This window comes from Mustelus asterias, chromosome 7 (genome assembly GCF_964213995.1).
Source record: "Mustelus asterias chromosome 7, sMusAst1.hap1.1, whole genome shotgun sequence".
Classification (NCBI taxonomy): Eukaryota; Metazoa; Chordata; class Chondrichthyes; order Carcharhiniformes; family Triakidae; genus Mustelus; species Mustelus asterias.
In genome coordinates this window covers 43,690,846-43,705,328 of record NC_135807.1, presented here as the reverse complement: position 1 = coordinate 43,705,328, position 14,483 = coordinate 43,690,846, and the positions used below count along the sequence as shown (strand labels likewise).

The 14,483-nt window shown below is 44.0% G+C and overlaps 1 protein-coding gene across 3 annotated transcripts in view; it reads right to left on the bottom strand.

Annotated features, from left to right (window-relative positions):
• Window positions 1-211: 211 nt before the first annotated feature.
• The window catches only part of cdh17 (cadherin 17, LI cadherin (liver-intestine)), a 111,252-nt gene continuing 96,980 nt past the window's right edge, over window positions 212-14,483 (bottom strand). For all 3 annotated transcript variants that reach the window (XM_078215983.1, XM_078215981.1, XM_078215982.1), the window contains 2 exons: window positions 4,577-4,693; window positions 212-4,457 (listed from right to left, as the gene is read on the bottom strand). In XM_078215983.1, the coding sequence (XP_078072109.1) occupies window positions 4,354-4,457; window positions 4,577-4,693 (221 nt within the window). In that variant the 3' untranslated portion in view covers window positions 212-4,353. The remainder of the gene's footprint in view (window positions 4,458-4,576; window positions 4,694-14,483) is intronic.

Genomic DNA, 14,483 nt, shown 5'->3' with positions numbered 1-14,483 from the left:
ACATTATGGAACGGTAGTGAGGGAAGCCGGGCCATATCCTGGGACTGGGATGACCTCAGTTGGAGGCAGGGAGGAGAAGACAGCAGAGATTATGCACATGATTCTGTCAGACCCTTCGAGTGTAAATGATTTTTATAGTCTAATAAAGCCTTCTTGTTGTTGGAGACACATCACGTCGCCTCCAGTTATTACAAAAAAAATCCAATAAATCTTGAAATCCTTTTCTCATTTATTTTAATTCATTTTTTTAATACCCAGACCAGACCATACAAAACTGTTACATTAGTGTAGCTTTAGTGCGTTTTATTTCTTTGCAATTTTCAACAACCCTAGTATTGAGGATAGATCGAGTATAAAAATGCTACAGCTTGGAATAGTGTGATTCATATAAAAGTACAAAAACAAAACAGTGGCAGCACAATCAAGCTGGATTGGAAATATACCTCTACTTCAGTGAGTTTTGTATTCAACAAGAAAGATATAACCAACTTGGCACCCAGTGCCAGTGTAGAACACTTTCCAAGTCTCATGGAAAGCACAGATCTGATGCAGAGCAACACACACCTTACTCTGCCCAATATATGCCTACTACAGAAGTTGGACTTTCCCTTTGCCACACTAGCTATCCTTGTGGTCATTCTCTCTGAGATTTTCTGTTTTGTATTGCACTAGGAGCTATGACTGTTCAAGCTTATTTCACAAGAGATCCTTAAAGCCAGAAGAAAGAGGAAACTTTCATCCCATTAATTTGAACCCAGACATCACAGCTGTAAGAATAATGTGTTAACTCATTGCACCACCTGTCTCCAAAATGAATATCATAGTAATCTGACATAAAAAAGCTATGCTTGCAATTCAATTTTCACTCTTCCAGTGGTTCACTGATCAGTGTGGAACAGAGATATACTGACCACATAGATCCATGTAGAATCATAGAAACACTACAGTGCAGAAAGAGGCCATTCGGCCGATCGGGTCTGCACCGACCACAATCCCATCGAGGCCCTATCCCCGTATCCCTATATATTTACCCACTAATCCCTCCAACCTACGCATCCCGGGACACTAAGGGCAATTTTAGCATGGCCAATCAACCTAACCCATATATCTTTGGACTGTGGGAGGAAACCGGAGCACCCGGAGGAAACCCATCCAGACACAGAGAGAATGTGCAAACTCCACACAGACAGTGACCCAAGCCGGGAATCGAACCCGGGTCCCTGGACCTGTGAAGCAGCAGTGCTAATCACTGTGCTACCATGCCACCCAGTTTGTGTGTGCTGATTTATCTCAAATCTCTGCACGCATAAATCTTGGCCATTGACACTGAGATCGTTAGTAAAGGCCTATTATCGTCCTGACTAGGATCCACTAACAGCACAAACCATAGGTTGAACCTGGAGCCTTGTTGATTCACCTAGAACCATAGTTCATGTTCAATGACACATCACCGACCAAACCTTACTGAAGCACAACTTCAATTACTTAAATTTGACCATACAAAGAAAAGACTAGCAATGGGTTCCTAGTTACTTGACGTTAGATATTAGGGACCCTTTCATACATTTAAAAGGCTAAATGTGATCCTGGGTCAGTTGTAGAATATGCTACTCTACTCTTATAGCCGCACTGGAAAAGCTAATACATTATTTAGCTGCCAAATATTCATTTGAATGTAAATCATTGAAGAAGGCCATTCAGCCCATCAAGCCTGCACCGACAACAATCCCGCCCAGGCCCCTATCCCCGTAACCCCATGTAGGGCACACTCAACCACTTCTATTCTCTCTCAGGGCAACATTGCAATATCTTAGCACCATAATCCTCAAAAGCGAATCACAATTTGGAAAACGACATATTCAAAACATTTCAAATGTAGATCTCAAAGAATATTTACTCCCTTGCCCGCTCCGATTCCCGTGGCAGGAATTTTACTGCCCCGCCTGCCACGGGAATCGAAGCGGGCAAGGGACAGACAATGGAAATGTCCATTGACCTCAGGTGGGATTTTACGGTTTTGGGAGGAGCGAGGCCATAAAATCCCGCCCATTGTGTGCAAGACAAGATAAATCTGCCACATTAAGATGGTTTGGTGTTGGCATTGTACAGTGATTGTCTGCATCAACTTTCAGAGGCTGAGTGCATCTTTGTAAACCTTTATAATCGGGTTTTCTCTCTGACAAGTTAGTAAATCTGCTAATTTGACAACCAGACAGAAAAGGCCCTATTCAGTGAGATTGGAGAAGTTGAAGCATGCGATTATAGCATGGTGTTATAAAAACATTTATGTAATTTCTAACTAGCTAGTCATTCCAGTAGCCCGGTCTCATTGTACAATTAATTATCACCAGTCATCCCTGAGCACTAATAATAAGAAGCCCCATGAGAAGATTATGCACAGAAGAAAACAAACAATGCAGCATCAAAGGTCAGTTTAGCAGATATTTTCATATTAAAATCATCACATTTAGCCATAAGAAGAAACTGCTGAGGTCAAAAATATTTCCACATGCAAAATAAGCAATAAATCTACCTTGAACATGATCACACAAGGTTACAAAGGAATTACAACAATCATTTTCTTAAAAACCTGTATTTGTTGCTATCTTGTTGCAGCAGGGGCTTCATCGTTTTAGCCAATAACATTTCAGTTTAATATTAACATAATGAAAGATACTCAACAACAGCTGGACAAAAAAAAACACTATAATTCAAACATAAATCTTATTTACACAGCACTTTCTTTGGTATGAAGGCCCAGAAGGAATATGAGGGAAAAGATATCCGTGTAACACAAACGATCTCAACAAACAGCAAAGCCTATTTATCTGGCACGCGGCTGAAGCGATATATTTACAGCATCTATTTCTCCCCCCCACCCTCACCCATTCCCTTCGTTGCTTTCTCACCTTTTCCTGAAGGCACTGATGTTTGGCCGGATACAGCCCCGCCAATGCCAGCAGCCATCCAATACTCTGGACAGAAGCACCCAATGGCAGGAGTTTTACTGCCCCGCCTGCCTCGGGAATCGGAGCGGGCGAGGGGCGGACAATGGAAAGGTCCGTTGACCTCGGGCAGGATTTTACGGTTTCGGGATGAGCGAGGCCATAAAATCCCACCCATTGTGTGCAAACCTAGACCGTAATTACTGTCAGGTTGGGTTCGCCACAGTGAACATCACGCCAAGCCCAAAAAACCATGTCGTCATCTGATGTTCACCCATGTCCATTTTTGCAGGGCAGGTCAGGTCACTGGATAATTTTCAGGAGTTAAAATCCTGGCTGCTTTTTCTCCTCTTTACTCCATTGGTGATTTTATCAAGTGCAGTGCGTCCAACACTGCTCTTGCTGGGATCACCTAACTCAGCCCAGCTCACCGATTGGAATATTTCTAAAGACGTATTTATAAAGCATTTTTTCCTAACAAACATGAAATGCAATAGTGAGACTCGGGTCAAACTGTTTCATTGCATGACTGTAATGTGACTTCACTAAACCTGAAATGGTGCGTGGCTTGTATCACTCATTAAGCGAAGGTTCAAGCATTAACTAACTGGCTTAAGGCTGAAGCATTTAACAAAAATGTTGAAAATCTTGGCTGCTTCATTTTGGATGCCAAAATATAACTCATGAAGACAGTGCCCCAGTGTTAAGTGCGGAGGGTACACCAGCTTGTCCTGTATGAATGGTTTGTCTTGTCATCACTCAGAACCGTCCCCTTTCTTTACATATTCTATTAACTATAAAGGAAATAACAAAAATAGCTATTTTGGCAAGAAATATTTGCAAACCAGCATCAAACAAATTTTAATTGCAAATAACTTTTTTTTAAAATCAAACAGATCCTAACAATAAAACTCCAAAAATGAATAAAAGCAAATTACTGCAATGCTGGAATCTGAAACCAGCTTTGACAAAGGGTCATCTGGACTTGAAACGTCAGCTCTTTTCTCTCCTTACAGATGCTGCCAGACCTGCTGAGGTTTTCCAGCATTTTCTCTTTTGACTCCAAAAATTCTACAGTCACATTCACTCAAAATAAGATTCAAATTTAGGTTCTAGAAAGCAAGATTGATGAGTGGCATTCCAAATATTACACAGCACTTTTATTGGCACAGTGGAATGTAATGAATACACTCTATGCACACATCCTTCTAATTTTTTTTTAAAGGATTCTGTAAAATTTGAGTTATAAATAAATGTTTCTGGTAAAATCAACACCAAATTAAATTGCATTCAAAGCTTTTGCCAAACGTTAAAAAGAGAAGTGTTTGTGAGAGGATCTTCAAAGACTACAAGGTTGACCCTGCAAAATAATTTCCTTCGGGAACAGTAGATATTCAAGTTTCTAGCATTATGCCAGAGGTATAGTTTCTTTCTCATTCCGTGCTGCTTTGGGGTCTATTTTATCACTCTTTCTGCGTTTCATTCGTAATAATACCACTGCGAGGATCAAACCTGTGGAAACATTTTGTGAACGAATGTTTATTATTTAAACCACTTTTCAATAAATAAGTGACATTTTAGCAACAGAAATTCTTATTGAACCTGCAGCCTGGCTGTAGGCATGTACCTACCTATGACAGCAAAGGTTCCAACCAGTATTCCAACTGCAAGGGCTACTTTTGATGGTCCAGGTTGGTCCGTTAGCGGAATAAAGCACCTGTTTCCTTCTACGCACTTACAGATATTAACTGAGGAGGAAAACAAAGAGAACCATATAAGATGCACACTTTTTAAATTATTTTACAGAACATGGACATCACTGGTTAGGCCACCCTTGCCCATCCCTAACTGTCCCTCAGAGGTTGGTGGTGAAGCACCTTCTTGAACCACTGCAGTCTGTGTAGTGTTACACCCACAGTGCTGTTAGGGAGTTCCACGATTTTGACCCAGTATCAGTGAAGGAATTTCAATATGTTTCCAGATCAGGATGATGAGTGGCTTGGTGGGAGAACTTGCAGGTGATGGAATTGTTCCCATGTATCCACTGCCCATGCCCTTCATGATCGTAGAGGTCATGGGTTTGGAAGGTACTATCGGAGGAGCTTTGGTGAATTGCTGCTGTGCTTCTTTTGATTGTACACACTGTGCATCGGTGGAGGAGGGAGTCAATGTTGAACATGGTGGATGGGTTTCCAATCAAAAGTCCACTTTGTCCTGGATAATGTCGAGCTGAGTTATTTGGACCTGCACTCATCCAGGCAAGTGGAGAGTATTCCATCACACTCCGAAGTCATCACACTCCTTTGTATATGGTGGACAGGCTTTGGGGAGTCAGGAGGTAAGTTACTCGCCACAGAATTCCCAGCTTCTGACCTGCTCTTGTAGCCATGGTATTTATATGGCGGCTCCAGTTTAGCTTCTGGTCAATGGTAACCTCCAAGATGTTGATAGATAACACAATATTAACTAGTCAAATCGGGATGCTTTACGTACAAATCTGATACCATCACATGACAGTAATGGGGTAGTGCACAACATACTAAAAGCCTCATGAAGAGGCTTAAGTGTGACATCCAAGCCAATTCTCAAGCCAACATGGAATGGGGAAAAAATGGGCTCATATCCTGCCATCTAGCAAATAATATTCCAGATATACCACACCTCATATCTGAGTTTGAGGGAATGAATACTGGAGGGCTTGCTACATTTGTTCTTTATCAGCCCTCATTATTCACTCACTCTTGGCAAATGGCTGAAAGATCATATACTTCATATCCAAGCCCATGCTTGCTGGGTCTACCTACAAGGTTGCAAATATCACCAGCAACATGCAGGTTAGCAACATGTTACTGCTAGCTATAAGATGGTGCAGTTCCCTACTGTGACATATGCCAGTCAGAGAGAGTATGGACTCGACCTAGATTTTGGGAATTATCAGATGGTCCAAAAGCCAATATAACCAAAACTTCTCTCAATGACCCAAGGAAGTGAATTGGGAGCCACAAACATAAAACCCTCTTCTGTGGCACCATAAAGATTAAATCGCAAAGTTTACAATTGCTATCATCACATCATTAAGACAATGGCTGGAATTTTACTGTCCCGCCTGCCACGGGAATCTGAGCAGGTGAGGGGGAGCTTGGGAAGGTCTGTTGATTTTACGGTTTCAGGATGAGCAAAGCCATAAAATCCCACCCAATGGCTCAACCCATACTTATGACATAACCAAGCTAAAGAGGCTATTCATAAAATATGTTCTATTTAAAAGATTTAACTCTCAGGTACAAATATATTCCTCTGCAAGTATAATGTGATAAATTAGACAGTGCCTTCATTAAATATATGTGCATACTTTTTCATGAGGAAAATCGAATCTAAAAAGCTGAAATTATTTGGTATTTAGGCGAGGGGCTTCCTTCCATACTTTTTTTCAATGTTCTTTATCATGAATGCGGATAGCATATTTATTTTTCTTTTGATATTTCAGATTTCCAGTACTTCTATTTATCCACATCTTTCATTTTTGTTTCCCCCAACATTTTCTACAGATTTACTGACTCACACAAATCAGCACAACCGCTTTCACATTAAAGTGTTGGATAATTTCTCAATCTAATGCCATCCAATAAAATTCATTTTCTTGATTTTGTTTGACATTGAACTAAACAGGAGTTTCGGTGTCAGCTGTAGATGAAGAGTGCAAATGCAGAAAAATTGCCTCACACGTACAGCTAGACCGATTTCAGATTAGTATGATTAAAGTCAAAATACTGATAAGAGGAAGAATTTTAGCGGGGAAAGATTATAAAGGAATGTCATATGCTTTAATCATCCTTTCTTGAAACCTGTCTTAGCATGCACAAATAGTAAACCCTGCAGCCAGCATCTACAGAGAAATGGCAACCAGAAGAAAAGACTGGGTTGAGACACAGATTTTTTGGCAAGCATAACACACAGATCAGCCTGAGGAATACAGATTTGAGAGTATCTGGCACACAACTGGCTGAACCATCTATTGCCAATCTGGCTTGATCATATATGTTCCAGCTGGCCACAATCTCTGCAGAAACAATTCTAGGATCATTCTGCAGAACAATAACAACCTGTGACTTGTTAGCTTCATAACCAATCATCTCTTCAAACCCTCCTTTACTGCTCCCTCCATCCTCACAGTAAAAAGTGTAAGGAGCCCGTGGAAGTCTTTATTAAATATATAAACTATTCAGTGAGGTGATTCTACTGCTTCCACCCCCATTCATTGCCAACCAAAACAAACATCCCCTGAGACCTCCTCTGCCTGAGCCCTGAAACTCCCCCATCCCTTTCTAATTCTCTCTCACCTTTTCACGGTCTCTCTGAGCTCATGTTTCCAAGAAACTTACTTCACGGTACTTTTCAACCCCCCCACCCTGCTCAACTGAAGTCATCCAATTTCCCTTCCTGGTCCTCAGTTAAGTGACATTGTAAATCCTTCCTTAGCTTCGGGCACTGAAGAGTAAAGGGTTAACATCAGGAGTACCTGATCCTGATGTAACTGCTGATGTAACTATGATGCAGTATCACAAGCCTAAGAGACTGAGATTTGGTGGGAAGCAGAAGTACAAACTCAAGTAGAGTAAGAGATGTAGATTAATTTGTGTGGGTGGCATGGTGGCACAATGGTTAGCACTGCTACCTCACAGCGCCAGGGACCTGGGTTCGATTCCCAGCTTGGGTCACTGTCTGTGCAGAGTTTGCATGTTCTCCCCGTGTCCATGTTGGTTTCCTCCGGGTGCTCCAGTTTCCTCCCGCAGTCCAAAAGACATACTGGTTAGGTGCATTTGCCATGCTAAATTTTCCCTTAGTGTAACCTGAATAGGTACTGGAGTGTGACAACTAGGGGATTTTCATAGTTACTTCATTGCAGTGTTAATGTAAGCCTACTTCTGACACTAATAAATAAACCAGATTTTTTTAACCAATAACTGTCTATGGCAGCTTTCTTAGTGTAACAGATAAACTCTAAAGAAACCCAATGTGGACACCAAACTCAAGACAAAACAGGTACTGCCCCCTTTCCTTTCTAAACTGTTGTCTTCACCCCCTCCTCTAACTCTGCCCTTGCTAATTCCTGCCACAAGCTGCAAGCTCCTTTTCCTCTCCAAAATCCTTAAACGTGTCTTGCATCCATAATCTGTTCCCACCTTTCCTGTTATTCCTGATTTGAATTTTTCCAACCAGTTTCTTGGCCCTCCTACAGGACAGAAAAGGCTGTAACGAAATTATTGAATTGAGGACCATCAGAGGATACAGCAGGATATAGATCAGTTGGAGACTTGGGCGGAGAAATGGCAGATGGAGTTTAGTCTGGACAAATGTGAGGTAATGCATTGTGGAAGGTCTAATACAGATAGGAAATATATAGTAAATGGCAGAACCCTTAAGCGTATTGATAGGCAAAGGGATCTGGGTGTACAGGTACACAGCTCACTGAAAGTGGCAATGCAGGTGGAGAAGGTAGTCAAGAAGGCATACGGCATGCTTGCCTTCATCGGCTGGGGTATTGAGTTTAATAATTGGCAAATCATGTTGCAGCTTTATAGAACCTTAGTTAGGCCGCACTTGGAATATAGTGTTCAATTCTGGTCGCGACACTACCAGAAGGATGTGGAGGCTTTGGAGAGGGTACAGAAAAGATTTACCAGGATGTTGCCTGGTATGGAGGTCATTAGCTATAAGGAGAGGTTGGATAAACGAGGTAGGTAGAATTAAGGATGTTCTTGTGAAGGACCCTCTTGGGTCTAGTGATCACAATATGGTCGAATTTCTGGTACAAATGGAAGAGGAGAAAGTAGGGTCCCATACCAGTGTCCTCTGTTTGAACAGAGGGAAGTACGATAGGATGAGGGCTGAATTGGCTAAGGTAGACTGGGAGAGCAGACTGGTAGGTAGGACAGCTGAGGAACAGTGGAGGATTTTTAAGGAGATCCTTTTCAATACTCAGCAACAATATATTCCAGTGATAAAGAAGGACTGTAAGAAAAGGGATAACCAGCCGTGGATAACAAAGGAAATTAAGGAGAGTATTAAATTAAAGAACGATGCTACAGAGTGGCCAAAAATAGTGGAGAATCGGAAGATTGGGAAAACTTTAAGAAACAACAAAGAACGACTAAGAAAGCGATAAAGAAAGGAAAGATAGGTTATGAAGCTAGGCTAGCTCTAAATATAAAAAATGATAGTAAAAGCTTTTACAAATATATAAAAAGGAATAGAGTGGCAAGAGTGAATGTTGGACCCTTGAAGGACGAGAGGGGGGATTTAATAGTGGGAAATGAGGAAATGGCTGAAACTTTAAATAAGTTTTTTGTGTCGGTCTTCACGGTGGAAGACACAAATAGTTTACCGAATATTAACGATAGAGGGTTGGTAGGAGGAGAGGTACTCAATACAATTAATGTTACCAGGGAGGCAGTGCTTGGTAGACTAACGGGACTGAAGGTGGACAAGTCCCCGGGCCCGGATGGAATGCATCCCAGGGTACTGAAAGAAATGTCAGAGGTAATAGCGGATGGTTATTTATCAAAATTCGTTGGATTCTGGGGTAGTGCCGGCGGATTGGAAAACGGCTAATGTTACGCCGCTGTTTAAAAAAGGAAATAGACAAAAGGCGGGTAACTACAGGCCGGTTAGCTTAACGTCTGTAGTTGGGAAAATGCTGGAATCCATCATTAAAGAAGAAATAGCAGGCCATCTGGATAAGAATGGTTCGATTAAGCAGACGCAGCATGGATTCATGAGGGGAAAGTCGTGCTTGACGAACTTGTTGGATTTTTATGAAGATGTGACTAGTGCGGTTGACGGAGGGGAACCGGTGGATGTGGTGTTTTTGGATTTCCAAAAGGCGTTTGATAAGGTGCCTCACAAAAGGTTGCTGAAGAAGATTGGGTCACACGGAGTTGGGGGTAGGGTGTTAGCGTGGATTGGGGTATCCGACAGGAAGCAGAGAGTCGGAATAAATGGGTGCTTTTCTGGTTGGCGGATGGTAACTAGTGGCATGCCGCAGGGATCGGTACTGGGGCCTCAACTATTTACCATTTATATAGACGATCTGGAGGAGGGGACTGAGTGTAGGGTAACAAAGTTTGCAGACGACACAAAGATAAGTGGAAAAGTAAATTGTGTGGAGGGCGTAGAAGGTCTGCAGAGAGATTTGGACAGGCTGAGTGAGTGGGCGAGGATCTGGCAGATGGAGTATAACGTTGACAAATGCAAGGTTATTCACTTTGGAGGAAATAATAGCAAATTGGATTATTATCTAAATGGGAAAAAATTACAATATGCTACTATGCAAAGGGACCTGGGGGTCCTTGTGCATGAGACGCAAAAACCCAGTCTGCAGGTGCAACAGGTGATCAAGAAGGCAAATGGGATGTTGGCCTATATCGCAAGGGGGATAGAATATAAAAGCAGAGATGTCTTGCTGCATCTGTACAGGGCATTGGTGAGGCCGCAGCTGGAATACTGTGTGCAGTATTAGTCCCCTTATTAGCGGAAGGATATATTGGCCTTGGAGGGAGTGCAGAGAAGGTTCACCAGGTTGATACCAGAGATGAGGGGTGTTGATTATGAGGAGAGACTGAGCAGATTGGCTTTGTACTCGTTGGAATTTAGAAGGCTGAGGGGGAATCTTATAGAGACCTATAAGATAATGAAGTGGCTGGATAGGGTAGAGGTGGAGAGATTCTTTCCACTTAGAAAGGAAGCTAGAACTAGAGGGCACAGCCTCAAAATAAAGGGGGATCAGTTTAGGACAGAGTTGAGGAGGAACTTCTTCTCTCAGAAGGTGGTGAATCTCTGGAATTCTCTGCCCACTGAAGTGGTGGAGGCTACCTCGTTGAATATGTTTAAATCACGGATAGATGGATTCCTGATCGGTAAGGGAATTAGGGGTTATAGGGATCAGGCAGGTAAGTGGAACTGATCCACTTCAGATCAGCCATGATCTTATTGAATGGCGGGGCAGGCTCGAGGGGCTAGATGGACTACTCTTGCTCCTATTTCTTCTGTTCTTATGTTCTTAAACTTGGTTTGTTCTCACTGGAGCGACGGACGTTGAGGGGAGACCTGATAGAAGTCTACAAGATTATGAGAGGCATGGACAGAGTGGATAGTGAGAAGCTTTCTCCCAGGGTGGAAGAGTCAATTACTAGGAGGCTTAGGTTTAAGGTGCGAGGGGCAAGGTTTAAAACAGATGTACGAGGCAGATTTTGTGCACAGAGTAGTGGGTGCCTGGAACTTGTTCCCGGGGGAGGTAGTGGAAGCGGATACGATAGTAACTTTTAAGGGGCATCTTGACAAGTACATGAATAGGATGGGAATAGAGGGATATGGTCCCCGGAAGGGTAAGAGGTTTTAGTTAAGTCATGTAGCATGGTCAGTGCAGGCTTGGAGGGCCGAAGGGCCTGTTCCTGTGCTGTAATTTTCTTTGTTCTTTGTTCTTTGAATTGTATTCTTTGTGACTACAACCATTTCATAGAATCCATAGAATCCTACAGTGCAGAAGAAGGCCATTTGGCCCATCGAGCATGCACTGACCACAATCCCACCCAGGCCCTATTCCCGTAACCCCATTATGAAAATTCCATATGTCTTCCGCTAAATCCCTGAGGCGCCCCAAATCAAAACTTCTTGTCATTCATTTTACACCATGTCACCAAGTGAAGATTATACCCCAAGATATTTGATTAATACTGCTGTCACTCCTTCCATCTTCCTGCTTAATCACACCTTGAATACCTAGCAGCCAGAATTGTTTGGTTCTGAATCCTGTCCTCGCTTAAGCCATGGGAAGGATATTCTGGCTGCGCTCGCCTCAAATCCCCCCCCCCCCCCGAGGTCAACGGACCTTTGTATGGTCCTGTCCCACCTGCTAAGATTCCCATGGAGGGCGGGATGGGAAAATGCCGCCCCATATCACTATTTATGCTTTTGTATAACACTAACAACAACATGTGCCATGAGCTCATCAATTTCATTCATAATACTTTGTGAAGGTAAGGGCATATAACTCAATCCTGCCCCTGTCTGACTTTCCTGCTTTCCCTTTTAATTTTATTACAGTCCAATCTATTCTGCATTACTTTCTGCCAATCCTTGAGTTTCTCTCATTGTTCCCCTTCTCCACTAGCATTAGTTACTCTGCCAATTGGCCCAGCTTGGTTCAGCTGAAATCTTGTTCATATTAAAGAGTCATAGGGCCCGATTTTACCATAAAGTTGCACCCGTTTTCAGGCACTAAAACTTGGTAAAGTCGGGTGTAAGGCGAGTAGCGCCTCCACGCCAGTTCCCCCTTTACCAAGGCCCGAAAATGGCTGCAATCGGGACCACGCACGAAACAGGCGTGACAACCATTTAAGTACATTTGCATGCATTTAAATTGACTTAACGGGCTGCACGCCCAACCTTACCAGCACTTCCCCCTTTACCATCGCGTTCGCCCAGCCTGTATCGGCACAAAACAGACATGCTCCACAAAAGTCCAAATGGGGCGCTCCAGCTAGTGTGGAGGTAGGTGCCGGGCATCCGACGGCTCTCTGCTTGAGATCGGTGGGGTGGGGAAGGGGTAGGGATGTCCGCTGCCACTCTGCCTGAGAGCAGTGAGGGGGAAAGGGGGGTCTGCTGCCACTCTGCCTGAGAGCAGTGAGGGGGAAAGGCGGGTCCGCTGCCACTCTGCCTGAGATCAGTGAGGGGGAAAGGGGGGTCCGCTGCCACTCTGCCTGAGAGCAGTGAGGGGGAAAGGGGGGTCCACTGCCACTCTGCCTGAGATCAGTGAGGGGGAAAGGGGGGTCCGCTGCCACTCTGCCTGAGATCGGTGAGGGGGAGGGTGGGGGGGAGGGGCCCATGATCAGTCTGGGTGGCGGTGGGGGTGGGGGGATAAAGGGGTCAGTAATGTTGGGGGGGTGGGGCAATGTCAATGAGGGCCAGGGGGAGGCATTATCCGGCCCGGGAGCGATGTGGCAGGAGAGCCGCATTGTCATTTTTTTTCTGCGCATGCGCAGTTGGAGGCGCCAATCGGAGCTGCAGGATTTCGGGCGCGTTAAGCCCCGCCCACAGGCTTCTGCAGCGCGATTCGGAATTGCTGATATTTTTTCAGGCAGAGTGTGTATAGGGGCGCCTGAGAGCAGGTCGAAAAGTCGGATCTGAAACATTCCCAGATTCAAGTCCGCCCAGCACTTAGAATCAAAATGGTAAAATAGGGCCCATAGAGTCACACAGGTTTACAACATGGAAACAAGCCCTTCGGCCCAACTTGTCCATGCCACCCTGTTTTTAGCATTAAATTATTCCCAATTGCCCACGTTTGGCCCATATCCCTCTATACCCATCTCGTAGGATCCCTACAGTACAGATGGAGGTCATTCAGCCCATTGAGTCTGTATTGACCACAATCCAAACCAGGCCCTATTCCCGTAACCCCACACATTTGCCCTGTTAAACCCCCTGACACTAGGGTCAATTTAGCATGGCCAATCAACCTAACCTGCACACTTTTGGACTGTGGGAGGAAACCGGAGCACCTGGAGGAAACCCACACAGACACGGGGAGAATATGCAAACTCCACACAGACAGTGACCCAAGGCCGGAATTGAATCTTGGACCCTGGCGCTGTGAGGCAACAGTGCCAACCAGTGTGCCACCGTGCTGCCCAGGCACCCATGTAACTATCTAAATGCTTTTTAAAAGACAAAGTTGTACCCTCCTCTACTACTACCTCTGACAGCTCGTTCCAGATGCTCACCAACCTCTGTGAAAAAATTGCCCCTCTGAACCCTTTTGTATCTCTCCCCTCTCACCTTAAACCTATGCCCTCTAGATTTAGACTCCCCTCCCTTCAGGAAAAGATGTTGACTATCTACCACATCTATGCCCCTCATTATTTTATGGACCTCTATAAGATCACCCTTAAGCCTCCTAGCTCCAAGGAAAAAAGTCCCAGTCCCTCCCTTTATAACTCAAACCATCAAGTCCTGGTGGCATCCTAGTTTAATAATGTCTATTCTAGAATAGGGTGACCAGAACTGTACACAGTATTCTTGGTGTGGCCTTACCAATGTATTGTACAACTTCAATGTTCTGACCAATGAACCAAGCATGCCGAATGCCGTCTTCACCACCCTGTCCACCTGTGACTCCACTATCAAGGAGCTATGAACCTGTACCCCTAGATCTCTTTGTTCTATAACTCTCCCCAATGCCCTGAACATTAACTGAGTAAGTCCTGCCCTGGTTCAATCTACCAAAGTGCATCACCATTATATAGGTCACTTTTCCTGGGCAGCACAGTGGCACATTGATTAGCCAGGCTCAATTCTGGCCTTGAGTGACTGTGTGGATTTTGCATTTTCTCCCTGTGTCTGCATGAGTTTCCTCCGGCTGCTCCAGTTTCCTCCCACACTCCAAAGATGTGTGGGTTAGGTTCATTGGCCATTCTAAATTGCCCTTTGATGTCCCAGGGTGTGTAGGTTAGGGGGATTAACAGGGTAGATATGTTTTAA